This window comes from Barbatula barbatula (genome assembly GCF_947034865.1).
Source record: "Barbatula barbatula genome assembly, chromosome: 7".
NCBI lineage: Eukaryota > Metazoa > Chordata > Actinopteri > Cypriniformes > Nemacheilidae > Barbatula > Barbatula barbatula.
This window is the reverse complement of record NC_136770.1, coordinates 22,311,044-22,337,377: the sequence shown is the minus strand read 5'-3', so window position 1 is coordinate 22,337,377 and position 26,334 is coordinate 22,311,044. Positions and strand designations below refer to the sequence as shown.

Sequence of the window (26,334 nt, the reverse complement as noted above, 5' to 3'; positions counted from 1 at the left end):
TATTCATTTTTTCATTACGTGGCAAAGACTTCATATTTTCATTTAATTCATTGCAGAAAATGAAAGAAAAGAAAAAGGTTCATATTTACTTCAAAGCATTACAATAGTTAATTGTACTATTTAGGAAAAATTTTGTTTGTGTGATAACCTCGATTTTGATCAGTTTTCTTGCGTCTTGTCATGCTGTCGGTCTTTCGCATTGCCGTTGGACACTCCAGAGGTTTGATTTTATTCATTGAAATGAGCTCCATTTTAATCTCCATCGCAATCATATTACTGCACCAGACCTTTATTACTTTAATATCACCCCACACTTAAGCTAATAATACCATGCAGAAAAATGACAGTGTTCACAAGGAAGTTATTCATGCAAAATTAAATCAGACTTTTTCCTCTTCACAATTTTCTGCAATTAATTCAGCCATTTCCAGAACAGACTCCGCTTTAAACGTCCTCTAATAGATCAATGCACGCATAGCTAGGTGTGCTATTATTTTTACTTGTGTAAATGTTATACTTAAAAGAATTGTGGAACACAATATGCCGAGAGTTATAAACAAACACAAACCCTTAACTGTATAAAATACTTAATTCCTTCGTCAATTCTGTACAAAAAACAAGAATTTACCTTGCCGGAGGTGGACAGCGTCCTGGATCTGTCCTCATGACCACTGTACACTTTGTGTGGTGGGGGCATGGAGGTACCGTTCTCTGTGCCTGGGGCCTTTGGACCTTGCCAAGCCTGGATGTTAATGCCACTTTGATCCTACAGCAAGAACAGAGTTTATTATTATTCCAATAAAACACAGGACAGGCAATGGAAAAAATAGTCGTTTTAGAAGCAGCCATGCAGGTTATAACAGTTAGTGTGCTTTTGTGTTAACACAGAGGGGGGACATGATACAACGGATGTGACATTTAAGTTTACGATCAGGTGGTCAATTATTGTCAGACCCTGAAAAAAATATAAATGTTGAAAAAATATGGAAATGATTTAAATATTAGAACGAAAAAATCTTGCAGACAGACACAAAAGATGTGGAATTACATTACTGCGCACAATTCTTCACACAACTTCCATTAAAAAAAAGTATAAAATGTATGAATGATGGAACAATCCATAAATATTCCATAACGGATTATCAAAAGGTGCACTTCTGTAATGGCCTGCAGAGGGAGCTCTCTGAGCCACTAGAGGCAAGTGTACAAAAGTACATGCAGTGATGATATAGTCATTGACAGTCCATTCACAGTTAACACACAGCACGACACCGAGTCGATGCTCACAGTGCTCCTGTGGCGTGGGTGTGGCCCGCGACGGGCGGTGCGGAGGATTGTGGGAGAACTGCTGTGTGAGCGAGCGCCCTCCTCTCCTCCCGGCAGGAGGAGAGGACTGCGTGAGCGCTGAGGGGTGGAGATGAGGAGCAGGGAGAAATGCAAGAAGAGAAACGTCATTAGACGGTGTCGTACCCAAACCCAGGTCAAATGCTCTTTGGATCTCTAAACCTTTAACTTCACTGGTATTGTGAAGTGAAATATTAGCATTGAAAACATACACAGCTTGATGTAAACAAATCCACAAATAGTCCCGTTTCTCATTTTCTGTTTTCTTGATGGGGGGGTCTAGATTTGGCATTTATTCGGGCTTAATGATGCTGAATGTGCATTCAAACCATTTGAGTTTTGTAGCTCTAGATAAGAGTTTCGCACCGGTAAGAAAGGGGGAAAAATGGACTTGCATCGTTTCTCTGTGATACCTGTGTTACGTCTGGTGGTCGCAGGTGAAGCCCATCGACTGCACTTGATATGGAGTCCAATGAAGGAACATGACGTACGGATGTGTAGGTACTGAAGAAAGAGAGATCATGTCCCTTTTATTTGACGGGTAAAATTCTCAAAATATCAAACCCACAAGGATCCTTAGCTTGCTTTAAATCTTTAGTTACTATTTGTTTCTCTCAACATACCTGCTGATGCTGCTCTTGCGTGATAACGTGTTGCTAGGTGACGCAGGCGGAGTCTGATACGTGTAGCTGTAGTCAGAGCTTTTAAGATCGAGAATAACCTGCATGAAGAAAACGAAAAACAAAAACATCAGTGAGAGCAAAACGCCACATAATAAAGAGTAAGAATGAACTTGCACAACAGCGAAGAGAGCAGGATGAAAGGGCATCAGAGAGAGCAAGACAGGACATCAGGAACGCGAGACAGGACACACAACTTTATTTCTATCTAAGACACACATTACCTGTTCACTTGCAGGGGGCAGTGTGTTTGGATTGGTCGTCAGGGTGCCAAGATCTTCCAGAATCGTTTGTAAGTGAGTGACCTCCCCCAGCATGCTTATCTCCTCGTCCTGACAGGATGGAAGACAATATCGAGGTATGACTAATCCGCCATCAAAATGTGGCTAGACAGTGATGTATCGTATATGAAATTGAAGACGCCTGAATATTTTGCAAACTGAATATCAAGCGACCTGCACAACAAATAAACCGCCAGAGAAAATGACATCCTCTATTAACACTCGGTGATCAAATAATAAGTGGCCGGGCATCAAGCCAATAAGGATGTTTTAACTTTCAACTTCAACATGCTCACATTTCTGTACTGTCATCCACAGGTGACCAAATCATTCAAAACAGATATTAATACCAACTGTAATGCCCTGTTCAAACTCTCACCAGGACGGGTTTGAGCATTGTGACGAAGGAGCAGAAACGTCCTCTTTCCTCGATAAGTGCTCGACACGCGGCTCTCTTCTCCGTCTCCTCCAGCACAGCGTAGCGCGTGTTGACGTCTTGAAGAGCCGAGTCCAGCTGCATCCTCACCTCGTCTTTACCTACGACGAACCAATGAAAAGATCAGAATGATGTTTTGCCACTAGGTGGCAGTACAACCTGCGCTTCACAATGTTTTTGAACCCATGCAAATGACTACTGCAAAATCATCAGTCTCAAGCCATCATTCTGAGAGCGTCTCTGAGCTCATTCCATTGACTAATCACATTCAGGCATGACGACAGATCTATGGTCGTGTTCTGGATGGTAACAGCATTGACATTAACTATAGTAAGAGCGCACAGGTGGTGTTTATGGTGTGCATGTGTTTCATTTCAAGCACAGCTGACAGAGACAGGCCTCACTTCCTATAATACCTCCTAGAGTGTTACTACACAGCACTGACTGAACGGTATGGGTTTAAACGTTGACATCGACTAAGCACGGTAGTTGACAACATTGAATCTGTGTTATAATATACAATTAAGCGAATGCCAATAGAATTTACACAAAGATGCTGAAAGTAAATTTAATTTAAGTCAAAGAAAAGATGTGTATGATGGAAACTACTTAAAAGGAAACTCCATCCAAAAATACAAATTCTGTCATCAATGACTCACCCTCAAGTTTTTTTTTTCTGATGAACACAGAAAGATTTTTGGAAATATATTAGCAATATTAGAAATGACATTTCTGGGACATCATTGAGTACCATAGTAGGAAAGAATATTGTATGATTTTTTTCTGTTGAACACAAAATGAGATATTTCATAGAATTTAGGAAAGCGTACAGTTCCAGGGCACCTTTGACTACCATTTTATTTTTTTCTAATATGGTAGTCAACGATGTCCCAGAAATCTCAGTTGCAAACATTCTTCCAAATATCTTTGCGTTCAACCAAACAAAGAAATGTATACATGTGTGTAACAACTTGACGGTGAGTAATTCATGACAGAATTTTCATTTCTGGGCGAACTATCCCTTTAAAGTCAACGCAATACTCCCCTTAATATCATGTATTTTCTGTATCATGATATATAATACAAGATTTTTTAGAGCTAAGGCAAATATTTTTACAATATGACGTCTCTTCAATCCTATTGGCTGAGCTGCCAACACTTGATACGAATCAACAAATGTGCTCATGTTTCATGTGTTCCTTCACATATTCACGTATCAAATTGTGCAGTTTCTCCGTTTCTCCTTTTCCATACATTACATAGATTTTTTTCATAAAAGGAACGATCCTAGACATCATATATACAGTTTCATAGCAATAACATAATCATACGTCACTGCGCATGCACGTGTTTGTGGACAGAAATTAAATTCCAGAACACATACGCAAACAATAGAATGCCTGTAGATTATTTCTGATAACAAGCAAAAGAAACCAAGAAGAATTGTTTCTTAGTCTAAATTCAAAATATGGAAGTTTAGCCGAGATATCAATGTTTTCTTTAAATGTGACACGACCCATTCAACAAATTGTTTATTCAGTCAAACTGATATTCAACTAAATTTTACAAATCTTTTATTTAATACAATTACTACACAATAAAATAATAATATACATCAATATTAATATAAATTAAATATAAATAGTTATATTACTAGCCAGAACGATAAACAAACACAGACCTGAAGTTACCTTCAGTCCACAAACCATCTATTATTAGTTCATTTTAAGAGTTTTAAGTTCACCAATTACTTGCAAATTAGACAAAAGTCTGGTTAAAATTTATTTAGCCATTTATTGAAAAGATCTCAAATTGAACTTAAGAGCGCGTGCGAAAGTCTTGCAGCTGTAAGCATGGGCGAGTCGCTCCGTAAAAATACACACGGCCACATTTTCAGCATTCCACCGACAGGAGATGTCCTGACAGCTGTGTGCAGGGGGCTACTGGAGGATACACACAAAACTGCCCTCATATGTCCTTATTACTATCAATAACCTCAGGTGATCAGCTGCATGTGGCCATGGTTAAGAATAACATCACACCAAACTGTTTGCATGATTTAAAAAAGGAGCGTAAACAAGGCGTAAACATTTCTTGTAAACACAGAGTTGTGCTTCCGGGTTGTTGGTCAGAATGCGAATGAGTCAAAGTGCTAAACGTGTACCGTAGACTGACCAGACAGAGGGGAATATATCAATTAAAGTCATTATTTTGGTTTGTTTTCTTCCACAAAAAAGCACTCTCGTCGCTTTAAAAAAGATCAATTGAGCCACTATGAGTGGATGGACCAATGTTGGCAACAACTAGAACCACTATGTCTATGAGGACGACTGAAAAAACTCTGGGATGTCACCAAAATACATTAATTTGTGCTCGGCCAGATTTGATTTTGGGGTGAACTTAACCTCTAAAGACCAAATAAACACTTAAAATGAATATTGCACAAAACCACATTACTGACCATAACTCAGTGCACTGAACCTCAACAACCCCTGCAAATCCATTAAGTGCTGCGTATGCGTTTTTAGGATTAAGCAATTTTTGTTACGGTTGCGAAACCCAATTAAATGTTTTGACCTTCCGGGCATGAATGGGAACCTCAGCCCTTGAGTGTAATGACCTTGTGCTGTAGTATGTGTGCTGTTAAGACCATTACATCTTCATACACGGCCTGAAGCCAAGGCATGACATGAATTCAGGTCGGGCAGGAGCAGCTTATGGACGGGGTCAGAGAAAGTGTAAAGGTCAGTAGGTCTGTTGATAAATCCCACGGCTTGCGACCAAACAGGACCCATTCAACAAATCGTTTATTTAATACAATTATTATACAGTAAAATAATAACACCAATAAATATAAACAAATTAAATATCAAGTGTTATACTATTAGACACTAGCCAAACACAAACTGGAAGTTAAGTGGGGGTCAGGCGCGTGCGAAGAAACTGTTGTGAGTTAACCAAAGCGCAAAATAACGTAAACCACAAGCCATTTTTTATAATGAAGCAAAATCAGGAGGAAAAGCCTAAACCATTAGGAGGAGCCGGCTGTTTTGGTGTTGTGGTGGGAATGACACGGTATATACTCGTTAAACCAAAGTCTTCATTTAAAGAGAATATTTAGGCTCTTCAGACGAAGGGGTAAGAGTGTGTGCGTGTGTGTCAGAGAAACATGCCCTCCATTTAGCCCATGTGCTAGGAAGCAATGATGTCACCACCAAACGCCTTTCCATAAACACATCATGAAGGCAGGTGTGCAGGTTTTCTGGGAGCAGAGACGTTTAACATTAAGAGCCTTTCTTTTGTTGAACCCCAAAACGAGATATTTTGAAAAAATATTGACTGTCCATCCTATAGAAGTCAATAAGGTCTAATGTTGAACCAGCCTTTTTTTATATCTTCTTGTGTCCTGCAGAAGTAGAAAAGTATAGTATGCAAAGAGAAAATGAGGACACAGCCGTGATCTAACAATGATGTGGAAAGAAAAGGCAAGCGAGGGGCTGTCAGGCAATCTCTTCAGAGACTGTTCTTCACACCATCTTAAACAGACCCGCAACATTATAGGAATACTAATGTGCATGTGTTTTAATAATTCAGTTTAGCTCAGTCTCCCCCTATAGACCTCAGAGTAGAACATATATGTGGTATAGAAAGATAAATGTGTACTTCAAGAGGCAACAGGGTTCTAGATGCCATATTTACACTGTGTCTACACCGGACACGGCGTGGTGCGATGTGACGTGACAAGGCTTGTCGCGCTGCATCCAGTGTGGCCAAAATGTACAATTAAAATGGGTTCGAATGCATTCTTTTGTCTTTTGTTGCATCGCATCCAGTATAGACATGGTGTTATAGTAATTCTCTCCCAATCTGTCATAGCAGCACCCGGATAGGTTTATGGAATCACCTCTGAATCACCGAATCATTCAGCCCCATCCGATGAATCAGACTTTATAATACTGACCTCAGGACATGACTGTGTTTTTCTCATCCTCCCACAAATCGGAGGACTTGTTATATCAAAGGTCTCTCTTAAGGACAAGAATATGATTTGATTGATTTATTTAAGACTTTATGGATGTACATCAGCATTTCTTGATCTATTGTGGCCATTCCCGTCCAGCGTCTGTTGCATTTCAAACCTCGGGAGTGACAGTCATCCAACAGCAATGTGAAAGCATGACAAGACACATGAAAACTGTGATAGAAATCCAGGTTATCACGTGCAAAAAATTATTTTGAACTTTTCCTAAATACATTGAAAAACATTACTGTTGCTTCAAAGTGAATATGAACTTGTTTTCTTTGCAGTATTTGAGGTCTGACAAAATACAGAACATCTTTTCTGTTATTTTCACAGTTTCTTTTCAGAAACAATATGTGTATTTAAAATATGGTAAAAAAATATCTTTCGTAAACAAGTGTCTATAAACAATAATAAAAAAAGAAAACCAGAAATGTTCTCTTCATTTTTGTCCGCGGCTGTATATACAAACACATGTGTACATGCACAGTTGCACACAACTTCAAAATGCACTTGAGTCTATGTATGCAATGTTTGGAAAGATGACATGTCACTGACAGGAAGGACGTGAGACCTCTTTCCGCTCTGATAGCGTAGTTTGTGCTATACACTATTTTGGTGACAATCTATCAAACACATTTAGCACACGTCCGCATAAACTCATCAATTAGTCATATCAATTCCTGATGATAAAAACCCTAAACTGCAAATAGATGCCTGGTGCCTCGTCTTTTCAACATAGTAAAACATACCATTCTTTCAGTCTATGATCACATTTATGTTTCAATCCACAAAAATCATTTGATCATGTCCTCTGGTACTGTTGTGAGAGCGGATGCGCAGTAAAGGTAGCAGTGACCACTCAAACAGACGTTCGATGACTGTTCAAGTCTCTTATTGCTGTCCACTTACACACACACACACATGCACAGTAAAGCAAAAGTAAAATGTAAAAATGACTAAATGTAAAGCGGTCGTCACCCACTATGATGACAGAACGCATCTGAATGCTGTACATAGAGCTCCTTCTTTTATCCCGTCTCAAATCCATTTCATCACCAACCTCACAGCAGAACATAGCCGTGACTTTCCTTCCATCTTAACCTTGTTTCTAACACTTAAAGTTATGTAAATGATATTCAAATTATAATCAAATATCCTTTAACTGCCTATTAAAAAGGGTCGAAAACAAGTTTGGGGCTATTTATAACGCAAAAGAATATGATATTTTTGCATTAAGAAATGAGGCATACCAAAACCTACATTTTAGTTTTGCATCGAGACAATTGCTCTGAAAATAAAGGACATTTTGTTCTTTAAATTCTCATTATCATAATGTATCCTAACATTGTACTTTAAGTTTTTGTTCATTGTTCACGTTAATTGATCTTTTGATATGTATCGACTTAGATCACTGTATTACATAAAAAATATTTTATATAATTAGTTTTATTCTACTTTTAAATCACCACACATCTAAGGCAGTACAACAAATATGTCCATGTAGGGATATGATGATTACCGGTTTGATGGGTTTACCGTGATAATAACGTCCAACGGTTTGTAATACTTTTTCATTTCTGAGACAAATATGACACGTTCTTGATCGCTTTAGTTAGTTTCTGTTGCTTAATATTCATTTATGATCATGCCAAGAATTTTCCCGTATGGGTAACTACAATATTTGTCGCGTGTTTTAACAAAGCTGAGAAACAATTTCACATATCATGTTCAGTTTAACCAGGGACAAGATTGGAAAGGATGTTGCTATGACAACACAAGGCGTGGTACTATGACAACATGGGGTGTGGTTCCAACAGAAGCCACCGGCATGTCCTATTGTGTTTACACAAAGAGACCTGAAGGAGAAACATGAGTGTGTGTGTGTCTGAAAAGATGATAAGGACTTTCTGCGACCACAAAACCAAATTACAGCCCTATTTACCAAAGGTGTTCTTATATGTTCCTCTAATAAATGACCTCACAACCGGTATAGATGGTTCTTACCTTTTTTAACTTTCTTCTGTAGTTTTATTGTGTCGGAGGATTTCTTCTTGATCTCCGCGCGTGCTTTTTTATATTCTAAAAACAAAAGAGGTGAAAGAAAACTTTAGCCTTTTCCGTACGAGCATGAAACATGAAAGGCAGTCCATGTCTGTTTTGGGAAAGGTGCCCGTGCCAAAGTCAAGGTGTTTTCCAGGCCTTTGCTACAGCATGCCGTTGCTAAGGTGTTCATAGTTTCTAGTCTGTTGCTATGTGGTTGAACCCCAGGATATGGATATGGCATATCTCTGGATATGGCTTCAATGGCAGCCTACAAGGGTCTGTTTAAACCTTAACCCCCAAGTATGAGCCACATGAATGATGCTTATCTAAGCAAACATCACTAATACGTTCTTCAAACTGATGTAGAATGAAACGAACCCCACCGTGACCTCAGGAAAACGATTGGAATATCGTGTGGGTGTACGGGCATGTTTACTGGGGAGTTGCAGGCCAAGTCTATGATGCAGGCAGTAATTGACCGACTAATCTTTTAGATGACATATAATGGTTTATTCTTATGAATTAATGATCCATCATGTACTGTAATAAAAACGTTCCGAGTGCCTCCCGCAGAGAAAAGCAATGTAATTATTAATAGCGTTCACCAAACACAGCTAACAGGATTGTTCATCTGACAGTGTTGGTCTTCAAGAAGGAATATCTTTAGCCCGAAGCAGTCCCAAGTAAAGGATTAAAACGATTCTTTACCTCCTGGGTCACAAAATGATTCCTCTTAAAAATACTAAACCCATGGAATCCAGATTATATCACATAGGGAAAGAGGCTGATACCTTTGGCATGATCTTTATCCAACTGACTGGAAACCTTCTTCCACTCCTCAATCTTCAGTTCTAAAGGAGCTATCAAGTTATCCATAAGGGCCCTGCAACACACATACACAGAGAGATTAAAGTTCTGCGCACAATGTGTTTCATAACACATAATAAACTTTGATTAAACCTAATCATCTTATGAAAAAGAAAACCCAATTAAAGAGTCTTACGTGGTGAACAATTTGAGTTTGTTCTCGATGCTTCTCTGTCTCATGCACATCCTGGTCAAAGCAGATCCAATCTCTTTTGTTGCTCCTAGAAGACAAAATGGAGGTAAAACAGGATTTAAGTCATTTTTCTTAATCTCATGATTACCCATTTTGCGCTCACAACTGAGAAAAGCCTGGAGGAAAAACATAACAGCAGAAAAATATCATTACACATCTTCTCGCATTCATTTCTTTCTATTCCTCTCTTACCTTCTTTTTTTTAATAAGAACCTAAATAGATTTGATTTTGTACACAGCTTGCAGCATGACCATTATCTTTCATAGAAACGTGTAACTGAATCAGCACACAAAATTTCCTAAACATTTACTTGTGTAATGTGACACAATACTCATTTGAGAGAAAACGCAGACTGGAGACAAACGCTTTTTTTACTCTGGAATAACATGCACCAATGAATAGTTCACAATAAGAATAAGAGGACACATCAGTCCATTTTGATTTCAATAACATTCATATTGTAGCTGGTTAAAATCTCTCTGCTTTCTAACCACACACAAAGCACGATGGGAAGCACTTGAAGCACCTCTGGCCTTATTTAGTTTAGTACAGGCCTTGTACCCGCCACAGTCAGAGCATTCTGAGTCTGACCCGCAACACAGACATCTTTACCGATCTCCTATCAAAACACAAAACTCGTCCAAGAAGGGTTCATTTAAAGAACAAAAATAGGAAGAGAGAGAGAGCGAGAGAAGATCTGCAGAAGCGAAAAGAGCATTAATCTAGAGGAATTCCTTTCTCTGTCACTTTTATATCCTGTATTTGCGCAAAACAGCTGAAAATGAGCTTATTTTGCTTGAAACCGAAACTGACGGTCCTCATTTGACCTGAAGGCAAAAATTCAACCGAGAAAAACATAAGCAGCTACATTTCTGGACAAGTACACATGCAGGAGCGCAGCCAGTAAAACTGGTCTCACATCAGTGATTAAATTCAGCTTTAAGTATTTACTTCATAATGGTTCAGGTTAACACCTAAACAAAGAGATGGATTAGCTTACCAGCACATTCTCCGTGATAAATTACAAGTAAAATACATTTAATTTCAGAAAGCCATTAAACTGGTTTAAATATGCATTATTACATCGATTAACCTGCTTAGCCGTGAACATAAAATGTACAATTATCTAATTAATCCAAATAACTGAAATAACAAAATAGCTATAGAGATACTTGAAATATTTTTGTTATAATTCAGAAGTGAACAAACAGAAAGTACAAAAAACAATGAGTTAGTTACTGAACTATTGACTATAGGCACGGTATGGGCGTTATTTATAATCATTTATATTTATATATAATAATTCTTAGATATTATAATGAGTTGTAAAATGTTAAAAGATAATGAGCAAATACAAAAAAGTGCCCGATTGGTAAGCTTATAATAATGATTTACACTTATGCTTCGTCCCAGACAATTCGGATTTCAAACTCAACGCGTCCAGTCAACCATGCGTCACATTCGCATGTTTACCACCGATGTCACTATGAGACGCAGAGAGAACAAAGGCATTCTACGTTATCGTTGTATGGTCGCTATTCAAACGTGAGAATTTGTTAATAAACAGTTTCTGGATATGTTAACGTTCACATTCACACATTGACTAACTCGCGTTAAACAAGCTTGTAAAGTAACCTTGGTTTCATTTTTTGAAACCGAGATGAAAGTTACACATTGCAGCTCCGCAGAAGAAATACATTTTTCTTTAAAGAGGCCTGTGTTAACTTGTAGCACACATTACATGTAAAGGTTATCCTTGACAGCATTTTCTGTTTTACGTTTTTAACCGTTTACCTGTTACTTCCTAATATGTATTACCCAGGTTTGTAGCCGGGGGCCGTGTGTGTGCATCAGGTTCTCTAAGATCCGACTCATCTTCAACTACAAAACCGCAGGAGTTAACCCAGACGTGTCGGATCATGCACATCTTTTTGTCTCTGCACGCGTGATATTCGCCGCAGATGTTTTAACGTGAACTCATTCAGCTGGGCACAGAGGTGAGGAGGCCCGTCACACCCTGACGCCTCGGGCACATGCTCAATGAGCGTTACTACCGTGACATTTCACACTAGATTTTTCCGCAAGCTATGTGAGCGGGAGGGGACATTAAACATCATCAAATGTTTCTGGTGTCAGTCAATTGGCGTCAACAAAGGAGACGACATCATTCTTTTCTAGCGCTATAATTACAGATATGTGTGTGTAAGTCCCTTTCAAAAGGCGGGCGGACTGCCAACAAGCCTGTCGCCAATATAAAAACAGTGTGAAATTCATTATTCTCACCTTGGAGTGATTCAGAAGAACAACAGATCAAGTTGATAGTGACAATCGGTTTGTTCTTGTGGCCAATTTTCCATCCATACTAAAAGCAACTGTTGTGCTTGGCTGAAGCGCAATGGGAAGCGTTCAAATGATTTCTTAACCGTGCTTTATTGTGTGAGGTTGAATCTATTATTTGTGACTACATATTCATTTAGTTTCTTCAGAATTTCCTGTCCTCCCTCTATGCTTCTACGGTGTTTAAAAACTAGCTGTCAAAAGGAAGCCAAAGGAAATAAAACTTTGACAGTATATTTGACAATGCAGAACAATTTTGCTACTTTTAAAGTAGGTTGAAACCGAAGGCATCATTTATATAGCGCTAATTATATTTTAGCTTTCCCAATACAGTTCTAATATTAAAGGGGTACTTCACACAACAACGATATTCGGTAGCAGATCAACATCGGTCCCCACTGACTTCCATTGTGGACACAAAACCACAGAGACATTTCTCAAAATATCTACGTCGTATACAGGTTTGAAATTACATACCTCTGAATTGTATTGAATAAAAGCACCACTATCATTACAAAATGTGCCACAATTTGGCAGAACCAAGAGGTCATTTGCATATTCTGGGAGTATTCCATAATTCGGATGTGTATTTTACAATTTCTTAAAACGTCTTCTGGATAATACACAAGTATAATCATCGCTGTAGTATACATTGATAAATAACCAATTGAAGTGCTCATGTCAGTTTGAATAGTACGATGAAGTTTAAAAACATTTGCAAACTTGTTTTTACAAAACCTGCCATAAGATAAATTAATACTACAATTCAAAATCTTACAAACTGCAAACCACAATGGGAGACCATGAGAGACAGATTCAAAACATACAAGCGTGCGTGCTGGCGTCTTCTCGGTCTAATACAAAAAGGTTCTTCACAGTTCTTGCCAATATGATGCATGATTCCCATTAAACCTCTTAATAACACAAAGCCGGTCTTTATCACTGACGGAGAGACTGTAGGTTTCAGTGTTTCTGTCATCATTCAAATACTTTCCACTCAGTCGTGCCACTAGAAAATAATTCAATGCAAGTCTTTTCACACAGCGTCTTAGAAAAACAACACGCACAGTAACGCTCACCTAACAGATCGCTTCTCTAAAAACGTGTTTGCTCAAGAGTGATAAACTTTTCCATGTTTTCTTCAACGGAAAAGCATTTCTTGGCCACAATTTCATTTCCCTGCACGTACGCTGTCCGTATGAAGAGAGTACAGAAAGCTCATTGGTGTTTCATTCTCAGGTTTTCTATAGAGTTTCTCCGACCCCAGGTCTGTCACAATATATTCATTCAGAACGAAACCGTACCAAGCGCTGTCTGTGATACGATGCTTAACGGAGGCCGGTCTGTGGACAAAAGCGCTCATTCACATACACAGAACACCTTGGTCGCACGCAGCCACATGCGCGGATATAAAATAACAGGGCAGCCCCACGAACATGCCGATGCGTGTTCACCCCCGGTGTGTGTTAACACCGGACATGAAAAGATCGTGCAATCGAGTGCGGGAGATAACTATCTCTATCTTGACCTGACACATCTTAAGACCACATAAAATCAAAATGATAATTTTAGTCCATATCTGTCAATACATCTCTAAAAGTTGATCATTTACTCAACCTCATATCATTTCAGACCAGTTTGACTTCCTCCGCAAAATATATTTTAAAGAATGTTGGTAACCGAACAACGGTGGTCCCCATTCACTGTACGTAGTCATTGTATGGACACAAAACCAATGCAAGTGAATGGTACTACCATGGTTTGGTTAATAACATTCCTAAAAATATCTTTTTTGGTCACACTTCAGTATAGGGGAGAATTCTTGCTATTAACAAACCATTACTGCAGAAGAAACAAAGGCATACATCTTGAGTGAATAAATAATGCCTGAAGTTTCATTTTTGGGTAAACTATCCCTTTAAAATAACATGTAATGTCATGCTAAACCATAATGTTGCATCAGAATTTTAACCGTTTACACTTTGCTCCTGGAAGTAATGAAAAAGAATACGCCTTTTTTAACTTCTAAGGCGTCAAATAATGCTGACGTACTCCGAAAAAAACGCTCGAATCAAACCCAAAGAAGCTATTTCACTGTACTGACATCAGCCAGCAAACACCCGTTGGCTAAACTGGATGGGCTTAACTGCTCTGTTCTAAAAAATGATCCATGTGAAAACATTGAACCTTAATGACCCCACGTAAGGAAATTAAATATTAAGAGACCCTTAATGAAACGGCGTAAGGTCTCCTGCAAGCAAATCGGATTAGCATAAAGTAAACTGCATTACATGCGCATCTTCTATGAAACTGTTGACAAACAATAACACTGCAGAGGAACGGTTATAGACATGCACATATCACACAATGCAAGAGAAATATACATATTTATAACCCACACGGGCATCAAATGGCTGTTTACATCTTTCTTCTGAAACGAAGATAAATATATTTGATAGCGATTTTTGGAATAACCGAAATATAAATGTGACACTTCTGTAATTCTGTAAGATAAAGCATCAAGAAATTAGATGAAGACGCAGTACAAAACGTCAGCACAATCTCCTCCCATCATGCGACCGGTAGACTTCAGGGTTACCAATACAGTTTCATTCAGGTCATGTGTGCCCTTCAGAGGGATAATATATTGCAAACCTCCTGATGGAAGCACGCAGCATGCTTAAACAATTCTGTGGCCAAAAACTGTGTCACTGTGCACTGGTATAATTCACCTGTACCTAAACCGGTCTATAGTATGAAATAGCAACATTTTCCCTCCAAAAAGCTTAAAACAAAACTCCATTCAAACTATTTTCCTAGTGACCTCATACGCTTAATTGCACCCAAGAGTCACGGAAGCGCTCAGACGTGGCTTCTGTTTTTTTTTTGTTCGAATTCAAGCCAAAAATAGGAGGGGTTACGGGTCACTGCGCTGTGGGGTTTGCTCGTGTGTTACAGAAGGAAACGGTCAGCCAGCTGCCTTCCTTACTGAAGGGTTAGGAAACTCTCGTAAACCACGTCTGGGGACAAACTTCCTCTCCAATCTGACTTTTCAAAGATGTCTCGGCATTCCTAGGCGTCGCCAGTCCTTCCTGACCTCAAGGCGTTTTCTATATCATCCATCCTTCACAACACAAATGTATGTATCGAGAATGCAACAGCCTGACGAAAATGTACTAGACGTTTCTCAAAGTGAGTTTTATGTTAGTATGTTGCTTATCTAACAATGCAACAACGTAATAAGCATTCCAATGAACGCCAGATGTCGATATTGATGATGGAACAAAACATATTGACAAAAAGAAGTTAAATTTGGGTGCATTTAAACAACGCTGTAGTCAAACTTAATAAGCAAACCTTTAAAAAAACGAGTATCAAAGTATACACTTTTGAAAACACGTGTTGTATTTCTTTACAATGTGACATTGGCAACTACTAACCTGGCATACAAAATACAACGTTTTACGATGTTATCAAATCATGAACCGATTTAACAGAATGTACTCAAAACCTTCAGTAAATAAAACAAATTTTGTCTTAAAATGCTGTCTACATAGTTAAGTCGCTAGATTTTGGCACAAGGCTAATAAAAATGCGAATACATGTACGCACATTCTTGTCTATTGTATCCTTTTCTAAACCATACAATATTGGTTTTAAAGGTTTCTCAGGTTATAACTCCCCCTGACACAAACAATTCAAATTCTTCCCACTTGGACGACATTTCAGAGCCACAGAAGTGATTGAAATCTTCTTACAACCGAAAACTATCGCAAGAAATCTGAAAATAACTTGAGCTGGTACACGCTGCCAAGAAGGTGCACATCAACATATCGGTGCACTGAGAGCCGGCTATTCCCTCCATCATAGCGAAATGCTTAAAAAAAGCACCGCCACAAAAGGTCATTTTGTTTTGTGAATCATAGGAGAGCTGGCACAGTCAAACTGATTGAATTTCACAAGATGTCCGTTAAGCAGCAATCTGGTGACGGTATTTGGAATATTTAAAATATTTAACTGGAAAGTGGAAACGTCATACAAATGTTAAACTTGGACTTAAAAGAAAGATGGACTCATACATTTGAATCACTCCAAAATGTGTCTGAGAAAAGAGGAGGTTTTCTGCTGGATCACAGGCTTGGGTTTGTACCACTTGGTTCCCTTCTCCAAGTGAGTCACGAGCCTCAGAACAAGATAAAAGCTCAATGCAGTTTATGTTCAAGATGATCACTGGGTCATGCGAGTTCAAAATGTTCACCACCCAAATGCCCTCAAGCAGAGCAAAGCAGACGCAAATGAACATTTTGGTGGGAACTGACAACACTTTGTTTTGTACAAGCGTACGAGTTGCGATTTTCAATGAGAAATTCCTTAGCAAGCAGATGATCTGTGGGCACAGATTGTTTAACATCTGGGTTTGGTTTTGACACGCGTCTCTCAGAACAAGAAGTGTTCAACGGTGGACATCATGGCTTCAAGTGCTCGAAAAGCACTGTGGTTTTATCCTTTACGAAACTTGACAGAAGCACTGCTTGTGTTATGACAACTATCTTCGGGTATTATACACGTAAAAGCAAAACCAGCCTTCTCGAAACATCCTATCATCTTATCTGCGGGTCCTCGTATCCAAAATCAACTTCACACTGTTTTGGCTCTTCTGTAAACGCTAGTTTAACAGCTGCCCACTCATGCACAAAGCAAAGCAGTGTGTCTGTGGTACAAAGTCCGTCACTGATCTCACATACTCACTTCACCCACGGACTTCCTCCCCAGCACAGGCTCGACATTCAACGCCCGCTCATGATTCACTCGCCTTTCCTTTTATATTTAGATATTTATAAGGGAAGCTAAATATGTTTATTGAGAAACACAAGGCTGTCCTCTTGATATCACCAAAACATTATTTGTATTAGTTACTCACCCACGTGTAGGGCTGTTCAACGATGAATCGGATCCAGATTAAAAGTTAATACATACATAAATATATGTGTTTAAAAATACAACATACATATACAGTGCACAGACATATATTATGTAAACACAAACTTTTATTCTGTAAGCGATTAATTGTGGAACAGTCCAGAACTGTGGAGTGATGTTCTGAAGAATATTCCAGGCAATTTTCTTAGTATAATCAACATAAAGGCATAAAAACCTTTTGAGCTGAAAAATAACTCTCTTATAGACGCCTTCACTGTTAGTCAACATTGTGACAAGCTTCGGTGGGCGCAGAAAGATCCACCTGACCACATTACTAATGCTAGGCAGCACGTTTTTCTTGCCTGCTTAGAAAAAAAAAATCGTAATATATTTTAACATGTAAGGTCACTAGGGCCAGGGCCGCGATTGTTTTTGAATAAGTTAACTTAAACGCAAGCTGTTCAAACAGTTTCCTTTGTGTTTAGCTTTTGGCTGATAGTTAACTGCTAGATGTATGACTAACAAAGTTAGCTAGTATACGCTATGGGTCCAAAAGTTAACGCTACGTGAGAAATTATCTTGTTCCCCAGTTTCTGATTTGGGCATATGTGAGGTATTTTTTAAACACAAATCATAATGCAGGCCAACAAAAGACAGTCGTTTTTTAATCTTAAGTGTTATGAAGTGAAACGGGAGCATTTTTTATGATCGTTTTTCTGTTCAGTCTGCTCGTTTTATTGTGTTTAACTGTCTTCAGTGTTTGGCAATGGCAGCAGGCATGTGTTGAAATATCAAATTGGAGTCTGAATTCTGTCGATTGTGGCACTAACAAGATGATATTTTAAACTCCTTATGTTGCCGAATCTGTGCTGGTTTGTATTGACCGCCTTCAGTTTACCCTTTTTTTTTCAGCTAATGCTTGCGATGCAAGCGTGACGTCGGCCTTAAAGGGGTCTATACAAGTGCAATGATATGGGTGTGCTTAAGGACATCGTGTCAACATGGTAGTAAAGTATCTCAAAGCTAAATTCCTGAAAAACTGTTTCAAAATTCCCCAAACTCAGTCCTTCCTCGGAAGTGCTCATTGTGGCAACCAGTGGGAACCTGTAAGAAATTACAAAAAACCTGTGCAACTTGACTTTCGTAAACCATGAGAACTCAGCCAGCAGATCGTAAGCACACATTACATTTTTATGTGGCTAATATGTACAGTGACTGTCGTAAAAAGTCGAGAGGCAGTGTTCGATTATGCCCCACGCTGTAAATACACGTAGATAGATAGTTGGACTATTCTTTGGAATTTAAACATCAATGAATCTCATACTGCATTTCGTCATGTTAAAACTATGACATTAATCTTTAAAACTCCACAGGCAGTCTTGCCTCAGACGAAACGGTTTGCCAATTTAATTATGTAACCGACACCTCGACAGCCCTGGCAGAGAGTCAGGTGCTCCAAGACTTCCCCAAGAGAAAATCACTTTAAAAAACATTTAAAATCCCAAAGTCTTCAAAAACCGCCGCAAGGCTCTTTCATGCACATGATGCCACCAAACAAAAGATTCACACGCAGGGTTTTTCCATGCAAAAAATACTTACGTTTAATAAACAAATACTTCAAATACAAAAAAATGTATTGTTTATTATTAGTGCTGCTATCCAATGCAAGCATATCTACTAATAATCCATACAGGTCAATGTTGGCACCTTATTTGTCCCAAAAAGGCTGTGAACGCTACAACCTTCGTGTCTTAAGGACAAAAGATGTGCTTATACAATTTTTGAAGTCTTAAAACTAGGGCTGTTCAACGATTAATCGGATACAGAATAAAAGTTTGTGTTTACATATTAATATGTCTGTGCGGTGCATATTTAAACACATACATGCATATATTTAGAAAAAATATTCAAATGAATTAATGTTAATATATAATTTAAATTATATATAAAAATGATGATTTCTTTGTTGGGTTGTTGATGTTCAAATCACCAAAACAAACAAACTCCTACCGCATCTTTCGCTTTCATCAGCGCTCAAGACTTTGTCTAAACAAGCGAAATACGGAAATCGGACACCCGCCTTTAATATATACATGCAAATATTTCCTAAATATAGTCATGCGTTTATATTTACAAAATGACTATGCGCAGTGCACAGACAAATATTGTGTAAACACCACTTTTATTGTGAATGCAGTTAATCCCGATTAATTGCTGAACAGCCCAAGTTAAAACCGGTTTAAGTTTCAAAACAACCAATTAAAATTCTTACATGTATCTTGAGAAAGTCTGTTCAGCGAGATTAGATACTGTTAACACAATGCTGTATGACGTAAACATTTGGGCTCGTGGGATGAAACAGCTGTCCGCCGCATGCTCAAACCCTCTCAGCTGGGGTCGAGAGGGGTGGCATAGAGGGTAAGCTCTCCCTGTGGCTTAACTCTCACTACAGTAAAGCAGACACCCTCGCAAACACATCCAGATGGACTTTAAGGTCCTTTCACTACTGGCTAATCCTTCCTGTATTTGAAATGTTTGCAGTGTGGTCTGATGTCTGAGGGACAGGCGTGCACACGTACACTCACACAGCCCTTGTATTTACAGACAGCTGCGGCCGGTGAGGTCCATCTATGAAAGCGTGGCAGCTGACAGCCAGGCGCAGCTTTAAACAGGTGTGGGACCAAAACAGTACCCTAGCAAGTGACGCTACAGAGGTTCTGTTGACTTTGAGAGCCTCTATATGTTCTTTAGTTCTTATGAAATCAGATACTTGATTATTACATAATGTTGGTCTGACATTTGTCTATATACACAGAGACTAGAGATGCACCGACATTAGATTTCTACAATGATACTGCTAGCTGATTCGACGACTGATATCTGCCATTAGTGATACTGAACATTGAATTCATATTTCTTAACTTTCTGAACAAGTGCACTTAAATGAGCAAAAAAACAGTGAGAACGGTAAAGAAGTTGTTGGATTTCTAAAGCAATTCTGGCAAATGTACGAAACACTGAACAGATGGTGAGCAAAGCCGGGCCTGTGCCGATCAATAAGTCCATCAATCACTTTTAAGACATTTGGGGCGGTCAGCATATCAATATTGAAACTGATTCCAGTGGGTTGGTAAAGATCAGACAGCCGCCAGCATGCTTACATATATGCTAGGTTTTAAAGGGGGCTTCAAAAAAACCCGTTCTATGTTCTCCATAGTAATATACTCCTCACATCCAGCATATGAGCAGTTGACATGCATGTACATCCAGGCTTTTCTTGCCCCATCTAACAGCAGAGAAAAAAATTGATCAATAACACAAGCAGACACATCGAGAATTTCCTCGTACTGTGAAAGAGATGCAAAGTATCCCAACAACTTTCTAATCAAACACAGACTACAACCAAAACACAAGCGGTTCCTGTGAAGCAAAACCACTACCTTGCTCTCTCAGCACAGATAAGCGATAAGTGTCTATCGTGACAGAGATATTCAGGAGGATCCTAACAGCAGAACTTAGAGCAAAATATTGTCCGGCAAACACCATTAAAAGGCGTGACACAGCAGGCTCGAGTCGTGACTATTCTTCGACGCTAAGGTGTGTCAGGTAAGTCTAAAACGCTCTTCTAGTCCACCACCGTGTTCTGGCGTGTCAAGCTCTTTCCAACATTTAAGTAAATGAATTCTCGAGGGTGTGCAATCATTTGCGTTCCCACCTGTGGAACTGAATAACAAACTGTGAAAAAGCTTCAAGCTAAATGCTTACATTACAGCTGTCCTGCTGTCTAATGCCTATCTAGGCAGCTGTCTTCGAAGGGAACGTGCTAGCTGAAATGATGCATCATTAGCGACTTATCTGGAATGCAACAATCTGGCAATGAAAAAGCACATTAGGTAAAGGCATTAGGTTTCAATTACAAAGAAAATAACTCGCAAATAATGTCCTATTGTTGCCATGCTTCTATGTTGTGTAACCAATGCATAAAATGGAGTGAGTCAACAATATTAAGTATACAAGCAATGTATGTCTAAAACACAAAAAGATTGTTTGTCAGCGTCCATCCTCTGTTCAAGTAGACCTTGAACAAATACACAGAACTGTCTAAGTTATTGTTTTGCTTAAACCATGCAGAGTGAAGCGTCGCAAGATCAAGGTAAAATTCTTCAGCTATCAGCAGGACAAACAGTGTGAGGGCTACATCACACCAGCGTTATAAAGACATAAACAGACAGAGAGCGTAATGGCTACAGAAAACAAACATGTCACCTTAACTAGAAGCGGGGCTGCGTAACCTAATCCGGGTCATTGTGAGACAGTCAAACCTTCCTCCGATTGTCTGAGCTGGGGAACAACAGCGTGATGACCTTCCTTTCACTGAGCAAATAAAGCTTGTACGTTTGTTGCCTGGGGTGACAGAATTTACACTGCCCTACTAGCAACATGTTATTCGGTTATAATACAAACGAAATAATACACTTCAAATAGACAAGACAGAATAATCTGTATCGCCCGTGTACTGTTTGAACTAAAATGCAACAACAGTTTCCAGTAACTACAGTAATAACAATCTATTTTAAAGCAGCAATCTGAAACTTTTTTTGGTTGAGAAAATATCAGTTTGACATCATCTGACTTTAAAGGGATAGTTCACCCAAACATTCTTCATTCTGTTGAACACGAAGGAAAGATTTTGAAGAATGTGAAAAACTAAACAGTTCTGTGGCACCACGGACCCCCATATTAGTCTTTTCCTTGCGGTGGAAGTCAATAGTGGACTCTCCATTACACAGTCTATATCAGTTTTTATCATTTGTGAATGGTACGCACAACGCACCATATGTGTAAACGGTTTCAGCGTCATATTCCAGAGGTTTCACGAGGATTTACATCTTGGATTTATCTGCAACATCAGGAGTACTACCATTCTGAAAGCTGTAAAACATGCGGTTTTCTTACTTCAGGGTAACATCACCCATATCTGCCTATAAAAAGGTAAACACGTTAGTCCCCTAGCATCATTCTGTATAAACCCGGAGGTGTCCCGAGTTAATGCAGTTCTGAGGAACAGCTGTTCCTGTGATGTACGATTTGCCTGTTTTGCTCATTAACTGCACCGGAACGACAGTCTGTTTGTGTCAAGAAAACGAGAGAAAGAGAGACAGAGACAAAGATGGTAAAGAACTCATCTTACCTCTTGTTCCAGTTGCAATGTCAGCCACTTTCTGGAAAGCGTCCAGGAACGAGCTAGTGACAATGATTGTCGTCCTAGACAAGAAAGAGAAAAAGGCTGTTTATAAGAAAAACGTACAAACTCTTCAGTAAAGTAGATTTGCCTGGATTCTCCCTTAAAGACACTAAATAAAAAAAAACATCCACAGACAGATTTTTGGAAGTTGCAGCAGGTACAGTGTAAGAGCCAGCATTAACAATACTGCATGGACCGCAATGCTTTGGCTGAATGATGTTTAATTACCTGAAGATGTCGATGATCACTAAAGTGCTACTATAGTACTAAATAAAATAGTTTTTTGCACATATTGTGGAGGAAAACCTATGATGGACTTCCACCGAGAGCATTAAGGTAAATATTGTGGTTGTGATTGTGTAAAATGTTAATGTTTGTGCTTATAATGTATTTGTTGCGTGAATGTGTAAATTTTTACACTATGTAGTTTTTACAATTAATATATTCTGATTATTTTTTTAGAAAGGTCTGAGCAGGGACTGGGGTTGCAAATTAGCCTATTGGCTAGAAACCTTTTATGCAACACATTTACACTTATTTTTATTGTTTTGTCTATGATAATTATGTATGTAATAATGTGCGCTGCATTGTCCCTGACAAATAAATGTTAATAATAATAATATTGTTCATGAAACGAGAGTAGTACATTCTTACATTCTTGGTAATAGCTAAAAACAAGCAACTAAAATGTTCAAAAGAACAGAAAGTTGCTTTGAATCGGAAAATCTGATTCTGCGGAAACCGATTTCTGTTCAGTTCTTCAGGTGAAGATTAAACGACAGCCTGCTTATGCCCAACCTACTTCATTCATAATTCAGATTTGTCATTGTATAAGTGAAACACCATTACCATATACAGTGCCCTCCACTATTATTGGCACCCTTGGTTAATATGAGAAAAGGCGGCTGTAAAAATAAATCTACATTTTTTCTCCTTATGATCTTTTATTCAAAACATCTACAATATTCCACGATTTGAAGTGGAGGGAATGTCACATTATGAAAAAAAAATATTTTTACACCGGGGCACAAAATATTGGCACCCTTAGAAATTCTTATGAGTAAAATATCTCCCAAGTATATTCCCAGGAATATTTACATTTTCTCAGCACACCAAGGTGACTAGAAACATGAATACACTTCTAGTTGCACAGGAGAATAAATATTAGTAACACAAAGCCCAAACCCCCTTAATCATTCATCACAATGGATAAAACCAAAGAATAGAGTTCTGTTGAGCTACACAAAATACAAAATGGCTTTAAGGAAATAGTTAAAACAATAAAACCTCATTACCAACATCAGGGCAATGATCAAGAAGTTTTAATGGACTGGAGATGTTGAAAATCAGCTTGAAACAGGATGTGTGTCTATAATGTCTCAATTCACAGTGAGGAAAAGAATTTGACTGGACTTAGACAAAGACTTTTCAAAGATAACAGATGGAGAATTTCAGTAAAAACAAAGGAAAAATGCCACATGTCTACAGTTAAATATACAGTCAGATCTTCATTGTTGTGAACCTACTTTTATACCAGAGGTCCTGGACATCTTGTTCAGATACACGGCATCATGTTTTATGTCAAAAACCAACAGATAAAACATAAAAACCTGACTTGCTCTTAAAACAAATATTTAGTGGGTCATGGTTAGACCTTCCATTAGCACACTGGTTCAAAATAAACATCCAAATCTATAAAAAAAATTGTCACTGAACGCAAAATCAAGATCCTGCCATAGCCATCCAGGTTCCCTGATCTGAACACTATAGAAATTGAGTGAGATGAACTGAAGATAAAAGAGCACAAACATTTGAAGGCTCTTAAGAGATTCTGTATGAAGGAATAGACTCGGATGACTTGCCATATATTCTCAAACCTCGTCAGACATCAAAAGAAAAGACTCGGAGCTGTTTTTCATCCAAATGGAGGTTGCAGAAAGTTTTTTATCTTTTTAGATCAAAAGGAGAAACAATGCAAGATTAATTTTTTTCAGCCGTATTTACCAAGGGTGCCAATAATAGTAGAGTGCACTATATTTAACGTATACCCTTCTCCAGGTTAGAATGAAAAATATACAGCTAAAGGTCAATGGAAAAAGTTCATCAGCTGGGACGAGGGCCCATGCTCTGAGGGTCAATGGTACTATTGTAGAGATTCATTCAGAGCTTTCATTCTGAAGAGAGAGAGATCTCAGCTTATCAGAGAGAGCTCAGTAGTATCAGGTGATACAAACTACAAAGTACAGCCTTTCAGCAATTCCTCCCCTCCCCGGAGCGGCCCCCCCAAAGTCCTACAAAAGCTTTTGTGCCCGATATGTAGACGCTCATGCAGACATCTTCATAAGAATTCTTCTGGTTGGAGTCTAAAATACGTTGAGTCACTCTACCCAACCTAAACATAACACTGTAAAAGCAAAGTTAAAATTGAAAACTACTCTGTACTTCTACTGAAGACTAACATTTAAGCTAGAGTCTATTTGCATGTGTTATGATGTAGTTCAATGTTTTTGTAAATCCTGAAAATGATCTCAGCTCCTGGTAGTTCAGACAGAGGAGCTGGCAGCAGAGACGGTTTATGTGAGTGAAGCGTGTTTGATGTTTATCTGCAGGAATGAAGTGGACCTTTGGGGAGGTCATTAGCCTGTTTACAGTCCAGGGACAGAGAACAGAGAGCTTTGCCGAGGGAATATGCAGTCAAATAAGGGACGAACAACTACAAGATCTTCTCCTTTCTGGATATGGCTCCGTTTCTGCATCCTTCTATTGATTTAGAGTACACGGTACGGACCTCGGTCTCAGGATAGACTAGATCATTAGATGCAAATAAACTAGGGCTGTGATTGAGGGAATTACGGTTTGTTTAATGAGTTGCACCCTGGCGTTGACCGTTAAGCTGATGAAACAAAATGTGCCTTTCTAAAACGTACAGCTAACTAAAAACAAGATAACATGGGTTATGAAAATGAGTGCAAATAGGTCAATCGGTTGTGAACATGTTGCACTGACCCTGACTAAAGTCCACATGTCTCAACTCAAGCCCCTTCCTACCTCTTTGAACGTCTTTTGCCCTACACGCCTCTTTTAAAAGTACATTTTTAGGGCTGTCAACGTTTACGCTTGTGCTACCTTTTTTCCTGATTAAAAATATCTAAAGCCGAATCTGTTTGTTTTGTCATCCTTTGTTTAGCATTACATTATACTAGGGATGCACCGATTTTGGCTGATAACGATTACTGATGATTGTTTAACATTGGAAGCCGATAACTAATGTATTGGCCGATATACAGTATCTAGATATTAATATTACATTTCCTAAGTCTGAACAAAAAGGCAAAAGGTGGACAACTGCTTTTATATGAATAGATTCACTGCAGAAAACAAGGTAAACGTTAGTTCTCTTTTTTCCCCTGAAAATCATGTACCAAGCCTACTTTACACTTGTTAATCTTTTTACCTTCAAACTTTTCTGGTATATTTTTTATTCAACAAACAAATTATAGATGTTCTTCTCGATCTCGTCATTTAAAAATCAATCGTTCCCTGACAAAGACGAGTTATTACGGCAATCTGTGTTTGTACTGTTGTACAGCCGGTGGTGCCGTTACACGCCTTTGGAAAAAGTACAGTATCTCTGAACCTAGAACGTTTTTATCTGTTTTTAATGTTTGTTCGGAGTCTAATCTGGGTGTCGTCTTTGACCAAAAATGTGTATTATCTCATAATAAACAAAGTGAAAGCATTTTTTAAGAAACCTATCCACATCTAAGGGGTGATAAAAAAGAACAAATGAAGATATAAGAAAACAGTTGTTTTTGCTTGAAAGCAGAGACTCATTTCATATATTGTTTTTGTCCATAAATTAATTACAGAAAATGTACTGTGAGCCATCACTATTTAGTGAAAGTGTTGAAAAACGCTGGCGCTGGCTGGCAATCTTTTTTTTTTAAAGGCTGGCGCCGAAAG

The 26,334-nt window shown here is 38.6% G+C and overlaps 1 protein-coding gene across 2 annotated transcripts in view; it reads right to left on the bottom strand.

The window, feature by feature from the left end:
* The window catches only part of mtss1 (MTSS I-BAR domain containing 1), a 39,350-nt gene that overhangs the window by 2,763 nt on the left and 10,253 nt on the right, over positions 1-26,334 (bottom strand). For both annotated transcript variants that reach the window (XM_079460509.1, XM_079460510.1), the window contains exons 3-11: positions 22,318-22,391; positions 9,812-9,896; positions 9,600-9,691; positions 8,770-8,844; positions 2,685-2,842; positions 2,249-2,356; positions 1,968-2,065; positions 1,758-1,848; positions 629-766 (exon numbers count right to left, since the gene is read on the bottom strand). In XM_079460509.1, the coding sequence (XP_079316635.1) occupies positions 629-766; positions 1,758-1,848; positions 1,968-2,065; positions 2,249-2,356; positions 2,685-2,842; positions 8,770-8,844; positions 9,600-9,691; positions 9,812-9,896; positions 22,318-22,391 (919 nt within the window). The remainder of the gene's footprint in view (positions 1-628; positions 767-1,757; positions 1,849-1,967; positions 2,066-2,248; positions 2,357-2,684; positions 2,843-8,769; positions 8,845-9,599; positions 9,692-9,811; positions 9,897-22,317; positions 22,392-26,334) is intronic.